This window comes from Tupaia chinensis, unplaced genomic scaffold (assembly GCF_000334495.1).
Source record: "Tupaia chinensis unplaced genomic scaffold, TupChi_1.0 Scaffold147500_2, whole genome shotgun sequence".
In the NCBI taxonomy this organism is placed as follows: Eukaryota; Metazoa; Chordata; class Mammalia; order Scandentia; family Tupaiidae; genus Tupaia; species Tupaia belangeri.
In genome coordinates, this window is record NW_006207352.1 from 412,647 (window position 1) to 420,815 (window position 8,169).

The 8,169-nt window shown below is 64.2% G+C and overlaps 1 protein-coding gene across 1 annotated transcript in view; it reads right to left on the bottom strand.

Moving 5' to 3' along the window:
* MGLL (monoglyceride lipase) overlaps nucleotides 1-8,169 on the bottom strand; it is a 72,251-nt gene that overhangs the window by 48,513 nt on the left and 15,569 nt on the right. The window contains exon 3 of the mRNA XM_006169809.3: nucleotides 3,559-3,665. Within this exon, the coding sequence (XP_006169871.1) occupies nucleotides 3,559-3,665 (107 nt within the window). The remainder of the gene's footprint in view (nucleotides 1-3,558; nucleotides 3,666-8,169) is intronic.

Here is an 8,169-nt window from a genome sequence, read left to right on the forward strand (position 1 = left end):
ACGGCAGGGAGCCTGGCTCTCAGCACCAGCCGAGCTGAGGTCGCTCTGTGCACACTCCAAGCTTAACATGGGGACAAGGCGGAAGGGACGGTATCGAGCCCAACTCCGCACCCGCCGGGCCCCAGTGCACTGAGGCAGCGCCAGGGTGCCCCAGCTATGGTGCTGCGGTTTCTGCCTTCACCCCGCGGTGCCCGGCATAGCCTAGGAGCCACGGCGTTAGAGGCCACGCGGGTAGCTGTCCCCTCTGCAGTGTCGTCACGCCAGCTTACTCATTCCCGGGGTGTCGGGCGGGGGCACCTGTGCCGTGGGCCCCGAGGACGTGGACATCTGGAGTGTGAGGGAGGCCCCAGGGTGTGCACCCAGGCCTGCCCATGCAGCCACAGCTGCCTCTCTGCCTCACCACCAGGCCCCACGCGGGGTAAGGCGCCTTTGTCTAGTGCTTCCGGGGTCTCCCCAGGAGCCTCCACAGGCCTGAGGCATCAGCTGGGGACCCGGCCCTGGTCGCTGGGGGCCTGGCCAGGCCTGCCCAGAGCCTGGGAGTCATGCTGGCCCAGGTACACAGCACAGCAGCTGAAGGGTGACGTGCCACACCCGCGGCCCTGTATGCGCACCCTCTCGGTGCCCTCGTAGGAGAGGACGTGTCCTCGTCCGTGGGTGGAGGAAAACTGAGGCTCGGCGTGGTTAACCAGGTCCGAGTGGGCCCTTGAGCCTCTGGTCAGGCTGAGCTGGGGCCCAGGCCCTGCTGTGTGGGGGCCCTCCCAGCACGCGGGCATAGGTGCTGCCATCAGCAGGGTCTCGCCTCCGTCTCTGCGGCCCTTACTGCATGTCCTGTGGCCCCGACCTGCTCCCCATATCCACTTATCTGGATTTACGAGTCACGCCAGGGCTATGGTCTAGCCCACTCTGCCCCATCCGGCTGGGGACACCAGTGCCACCAATGGGCAGAGCCAGCCATCTTGCATCCAGGGCCTCCATTCTAACATCGCTCACAGCGAGGACCTGAAGCACGGCTTGCTGGGATGCGGCAGTAGTAAGCCGCTCAAGCAATGCTGGACTCCATGCAAGATCATGGGTTCAATTCCCTGGCTGGCCTCCGAGGCCCAGGCATGCACGCAGCGGTCATGAGAGGGCTGCTGGGAGGGTGGGCGCAGCAAGAGAGGTCCCGGGACTTCTCTCTTGCTGTCTCTCTGTCTCTATCTCACTGTCATGAAAGAAAGACACTTTTAAAAGAATAACAGAAGGAGATAAAGCAAAGACCAACGCGGTGCCCGCTCTCCCAGCTGGCCTAAGCTCCGCGGGGCCGTAGCCTCCCAGCCTCCTCTAGGAGAGCCCCGCGCCTTCAACTGGGCCACTTTTCCGATCGAAGGTCTCCTTTCGTCACTTGCCAGAGGGACTGCCAGTGAGCCAGTCAAGGAGCTTGGACGGCGAGCCGGCACGACCACCTCCAGTGCCCTTCGTCAGAGCCCGCCTCGGAGGACACGTTCTCTGGCAACCTCGAGAGGCGGGCCATGGCCTTTCGCCCTCTGCTCTCAATGGTGCTTTCCAAGGGCCACAGTCGGGCCAAACAAGCAAAGGACACTTGTCCCTACCCGCCAGTCTGGCCACGTTGACCTGGCTGGGGGCGCGAAGGCGCGAGGCCGCGAGCCCGAAGTGCTCGCTGCAGAGAACGCTCTTTCCTTCAAGCTGGCTCTGAGCAAGGGTGCAGGCAGCGAGCTGCGGCAGACAGTCGCAGGGGGAGGGCCTTTCCCACCTCAGCACGTCCCGTGACGGTGCAGCAGGCGAGGCCCTGCACACATGCCAGCCTGGAAGGCCGTCCTCCATCTTCGTCACGCTCGCAGATGGCACCGCCCACCCACAAAGCCGAACCACTGCAGGGCAGCGAGCGGGCTGGCACTCCCGGCCACAGGGGCCCGCACATCTGCCCACTCTGCAGACACGCCGGCAGGCCTGCCTCCCCTGGCGGTGTCTGTGTGTGAGTGCGCCCGCCCCTCCCCACCAGCCTCCGGGCATGGGCCTGGGCCTGGGCCCTCCCCCCAGCACCATTTCATGATGTAGTTTTGAGTCAAATAAAACAGAAGAACGTTTCCGGATCTGGGTCAGGACAACGGGACTCTGCGTGGCGCTGGGAAGTCGTAAGGAGCTTGCAAGGTCACATCCTGTCATACACATGGCAGAGCAGGAGGCCCTGCCACACAGGTGACAAAGACGCTGCCCACACCAGGTGAGGACCCTGCCACTCCATGGCGGTGGCCGACGTCACGTAACCAGAAATGAAAGACTGCCCGGACATGTGTGCGCATGTCTATGTGTGTGTGCATGCGTGACATCCCACGTGCACGTGCACACACATGTGTGCCATGTATACGTGTAGGAAGTGGCCAGACCTGGAGGGCACCCACAACCTTTGAAGTGGAAAGGACCTTTGTATTGTCACACGGCGGGGCGGTGTGGGTAGGGAGGCCTGGCACCGGCCAGAGAAGGCCAGGGAGGCATGTCTAGACCACGGGACCCCGCTGCTCCGCAGCCACAGCCTGCTCCCCTCCACCCACTTCAGCACAGAGATGACCTGGGAGCTGCTCAGCGCTGCAGCTTCTCCACACGGACTCCCGAACCTCCCAAACTCCGTCTCTGCATCCACTCAGGGCTCCCCATCCCTTAACCCTGCTGCATACACACACGTGTGAGTGCATGCACATGTACCATGCACACACACACGTGAGCTTATGTATGTGTGCACACTTCGCATGTATGTGTGTATGTGTGTACATGTGGGTGAGGTGCGTATGCATGTGCGTGCACACGCATGTATGTGTGTACTTCACATACATGTGTGCATGTACATGCATGCATTGTGATGTGCGTGCATGCATGCACACTTCATGTGTGTACTTCACATGCATGTGTGTATGCATTGTGATATGTGTGCATGCATGTATGTGTGCACACTTCATATGTGTACTTTATATATGTGCACATATACACGTGGGTGGCATGTACATGTGTGTGTAAGCTTCATGTGTATGTGTGTATGTGTATGCCTGTGGGTGGTGTGCATGTATATGTGCACACTTCGCATGTATTGTGTACATGCATGTATGCCAGTGGTGTGTGTATGCATGCATGTGTGTATGTGTGCACACTTCGTGTGTGTGCATGCATGCATGTGGGTGATATGTGTGTGCATGTATGTGGGTGGTGTGTGTGCATACATGTGCATGTATGTGTCAGGGCCCCTATGGCCAAGGGTCCCTGGACCCCATTGGTCTCCTGGCTTGCAGCACTACCCACTTCTTGTGGCCGCACTGGGCTACCATGCACCGTATGGACTGCACCTTGCCAAGTCCCTCGGAGACACCCAGGGCCTGCTCTGAGCAAGGCTTGGTGTGTTAGGAACAGCCCGGCACGCTGACTCAGGCGGCTGGGTCTGACCAGCCTACTGCAGCCTTACCGCGACCACCTGGCACGTGTGTGGTTGCCAAGCCCACATTTCTGCATGGAAACAGAGGGGCATGGGACCCACGAGGAGCAGGGCAGCACGCGTGGCCGGCGGGCACTCACCGTGGTCGTGGGCGAACACCAGCAGGTCCAACCCCACCAGCATCTGGGCCAGCTCGGCATAGCGGCCACAGTGCTCCCCAGCTCCATGTGACACGAAGACCAGGGCCCTGGGGGGAGAGAAGCCGTTAGAACCTGGAGGCTGCTGCGCAGGCTGGGTGGGCACGCCGAGGGGCAGCAGTGTGGCTCGCTGGGCTCCGGGGATGCCCAGGAGGAGCTCAAAGCCTGCTGGCCCGTGAGCTCACAGGCCACCCCCTGGGAAGCTCCACCCCCCCGCCGTAGGACAGCACATGGCCCCCTATCCCCCCAGGTGAGCCCATCTGTGCCCGCTCCGGGCAGGCAAGGCACAGGCAGGCCCTTCACAGGGACCAGGGCTTGCGAGGGGCCTGGGCTCTCAAGGGCCCAGTTTCAGGATGAGCACTCTTAGCCCAAGACCCACAAGGCGCTGGAGTGCTCAGGCTGGCCCAGGCACTGAGCCTGCCTCCCGGTCCCGCACGGCTCCCTGCCTCCAGCACCTAGGCACCACCCGCACCCCCAGCTGGGCCTGGGGCAAAGCAGGAACTGAGTAAAGACTGGCTGGGGGCCCGCCAGGACCCGGGACAGCAGTCCTCCACCGCTGCAGGCCTGGGCCTGGAATGCGATCTCAGGGCAGGCCCTCCAGAGACAGCCTGGACAGCCATGCCCGCCCCTGCCGGCCGCTGGTCCGCCCTCCTCCCCACACACCTGCGTGGCGGGCAGCCATCACTCCCTCCAGCCCCCCGGCCCAGCCCTCACCCTCCGCCCCAGCCTTCCTAGTAGCCACCTCGTTGCCACGCCCATGTCCAGTCACGTCCTGAGTGACATGTTTCCCTGTCCCCTGGGTGAAGGACAGCCCAGCCCAGCTTCAGACGTGCCCTCGGCCTTCACTGCAGAGGCAGGCCTCATGTGGGGGCTGCTGCCGGGGCTTCACGGAGCACTGCCTGGGTTTCTGCTCCCTGTGAGCGCAGAGAGGCCCAGGCGTGAGGAAACGCAGATGGCAGCCGTGCCAGGCTGTAGCCAGATACACGTGGCGGCCCGAGTGCCTGGAGGACCCGCGAGCCCCCGGCAGCGGCGGCCCCTGCTGTTCCCTACCAAGAGGCCCAGGACGGAGGGCCTGTTCCACACCGGGGCAGGAGGTGAGCGACAGCCGCCGCGCCCTCTCAGTCCAGCCGGAGAGACGGTGCTCGGCCAGAGCTGCCTGGGGAGGAGGTGTGGGCAGCTCCTACGGCACGGCCCACAGCAGTGCAGCCCCCGAGGGCAGGCCGTGAGCAAGGGGAGCTGATGGACGGCCGGGCCGGGCAGAGCCGGGTGGGGCGCGCAGAAGGGTCTGTCCAGGAGCAATGTGGCCCCAGCAGGTGCCAACAACAGCGGTCCCCGTCCCTCCCTGGTGTTTCCAACCTCGAGTGGCAGCAGCGTGAGAGCTGGCAGCCCCCGTCTGCAGATGAGGCCACACCGTGGGGCACGCCAGCTGCAGGAGGCTGGCGAGGTCTGTTCCTGTCCCGCCTCACTTTTCTGTTTGCTGCTAGAGGGCGCGTGGGCTCGCAGAGAGCCGGAGAGAGGAGAGCAGGAGCGCGTCCGGGCACAGGCACGCCACGCCCTCTTCAGGATCTGGACACATGCACACTCACACGTGCCACATCTGTTCAAGCCGCCGGGTCCGGGTCTAGAACTGCAGTCAACCATGTGGGATCCAGCCACAGAGTGGGCCCCTGCCCTCCCCTAACAGCATGGCCGGTCGGGAGCAAGTCTTTCGGGAGAGGCCAGGGCGCTCTAGAAGCAGAGGTCGCCCAGCAGGGTAGCGCCCCACAGGCACATCCTGAGACGAGAGCCCTCGGACTTCTCAGAGCACAAGGGGCTGTTTTGCCCAAGCCCTGGCGGGATTTTCTCTCCGTCAAAGTAGTGCATTCTCCCTCAGTCCCACGTGGTGCACAGAGTGACCGACTGGCACCTTCACGTCCACACAGGCTGCCCGAGGCCACAGAGGTAGGGCTCCTCCCTGCACAGGGGGCTCAGAGGTAGGGCTCCCCCCTGCACAGCGGGGCTCAGTGGTAGGGCTCCCCTCTGCACAGCGGGGCTCAGTGGTAGGGCTCCCCCCTGCACAGCGACTGGCAGTGGTAGGGCCCCCCCCGCCACACGGGGCTCAGAGGTAGGGCTCCCTCCTGCATAGCGGGGCTCAGTGGTAGGGCTCCCCCCTGCACAGCGGGGCTCAGTGGTAGGGCTCCCCACTGCACAGTGGGGCTCAGTGGTAGGACTCCCCTCTGCACAGGGGGGCTCAGTGGTAGGACTCCCCTCTGCACAGGGGGGCTCAGTGGTAAGACTCCCCCTTGCACAGGGGTCTCAGTGGTAGGGCTCCCCCCTGCACAGCAGAGCTACGGTGGCCTAGAGAGGTCAGACAGGCTCAGGTGAGCATCCCACGGTGGACCTCGCTCATCCTGGGCTTGAGCCCGGCCTTCCCTCACTGCAGGCGCCTGCTTCTCTGTGTCACCCCTCCACATGAGATGGGGCACGTGGCCTGCCTCCCAGAGGCCTTGCGGGGTGCACTGGGGCTGAAGCCGGCACCGTGCAAGCCTAGAGCCCAGTACTGTGTGGTCCTCGGCAGCTGAGACAGCTCCCGTGCATGAGCTCGCCAGTGCTGTCTCCTGAGGCCTTTTTGCAAATTAGGAGACGGGCACAGGGGCTGAGTCTGGCCAAATGTCACACACACACCAGCTGGGAGGGGAACCTGGCCCGAAGACCCTCTTTCTCCACCTACACTCAAAATCTCACTTTCGCGGACAACCTGCCACCCACGATCTTGCGAGTGTGGAAGGGAGGAGGGTGCTTTGTGCTCCTGGGGGAGAGGGTGGTGATGGGTCGTGGATGGCTTCTGTTGTGGGGAGTCTTCAGAGAGGCACTAGGGCCCTGGCAGGCAGGAGGTCCTGCAGAAAGGTCTGCCTCCGAAGCACAACCAAAAGGGACCACACGGTCATTCGCTTACTCACCGATGACCAGCTGGGCGTGCAGTGTCAAGTCACCTCGGACCCAACGGCAAGCCAGCTCGTCCCACTGCCCTCAGGGAGACAGCACTGGACCCCTGGATGTCTACGCTCCTGCGGCGTCCCCGGGCCATGTCACCCGGCCGCCTTCCTGAGCTCCAAGCCTGAAGGTCCTGGATGGCTGAAGCCCGGGCGGCCGGCCGAGCGGCACGGAGACCTGAGACCCCGCTGCAGGGGGATGGCAGAGAAGGCGCGCTGCGTGCAGCTCCCACACCCCTGCTGCCCCCACACTGTCCTCCCAGTGCTCTGCGGAGGGCGCGCCCCAGCGCCACTCTCCACTCAGCCCCCGGGGCCTCCCCTGGGCCAGATCCCGTGGCTCAGACACCAAAGTCCTCCTGGTGGCCTCAGGCTCCATTTCCTAGTCCTCGACGAGGCTGAGGTCTCCCCTCGTGCCTCCCGAGTGCCCCCTCGGGTCCTCACGCATACCCTGGGCTCTCAGGCGAGTGGAGCATGAGCAGGAGTGGCTGCACTGTTTCTGCCATCCCGCCCCTGAGCGCGCGCTCTCCCCTTCTGTGGCCTGCAAGATGGAGAAGGCAGCGAGCAGCTGGGGTCCCCAGACCACGCGCTGAGACGTGGCTGCAGAGATGGCAGGGTCCTAGGCTGTGGCTGCGTGGAGCAGGGGGGCTCGGCCCGCTGGGGCTGCTCCCCTCGTACAGGAAGTGCGAGAGAAGAACCTCCATCGTCCAGGAGCCACTAGGCGTGAGGCCTCAAAACAGCACCCTACTGAGTGCGGGTGCCACTAGGCCCCTCACAAGGAGAAGCCCATGGCCCGGTTCACACCCCAGCTCCCCGGTCTATCAGCGAGGCTCGCAGTGGGGCCTAGTGAGACGGGGAGGTCGGGCGCGACAGCGAGGGTGGGGAGGACGAGGCATGGCAGAGAGGGCAGGAGGCTGGACGGGGTGTGGCAGTGACTCCAACGGTGAAGCCCCAGCCGCAGGCTCCTGGAGCCAGAGGACATGGCTCTGAGTGGTCAGGCCCCACGTGGAACACGGCAGGTCTTCTTGCCACGAGTGTTCTACACCGCGTCCACTTCACTGCAAGTGCCGGGTAAGGGCTGCCAGACGTGGCTGGGACCACAGTGTCGCCCCGGAGCGTCTGTGCACTGTGGCCGCTGAGGAGAGACCCTCGGACACAGCCCTGCCAGACCCCCAGCGCCCACTGGGCTCAGCAGGTCCTGGGTGCTCTGGGACAAGCTGCTGACCGGAACCAAGGGCAGAGGGAGCCGCCGGTACTGCGCAGTGGGCCCCATCCCGGGGCGAGCCTGGTCGAGGCCAGACACGCAGGTTTCCTGAGGGCCCCTCGCCTCAGACGGGGAGGGAGGCCGCACCGTCACACTGGCACACACGTGGCACGAGACCCTGCTGAGGGTGCCTGTCTCTGTCTCTCATGGGAAAAGAACGGGAGCGAGGGAGAGAGAAGGGAGAGAGGAATGGAGAAGCATGATGGCCTTTGGAGCACACGGACCTCGTGCCGCTCCGTGTGCAGGGAGCGGTGTGCCGCACTGCGCTCCGTACAGGAAGGAGTGACCCCTCTCCCTCAGAAAGACGGCCCTGAGAGTGGC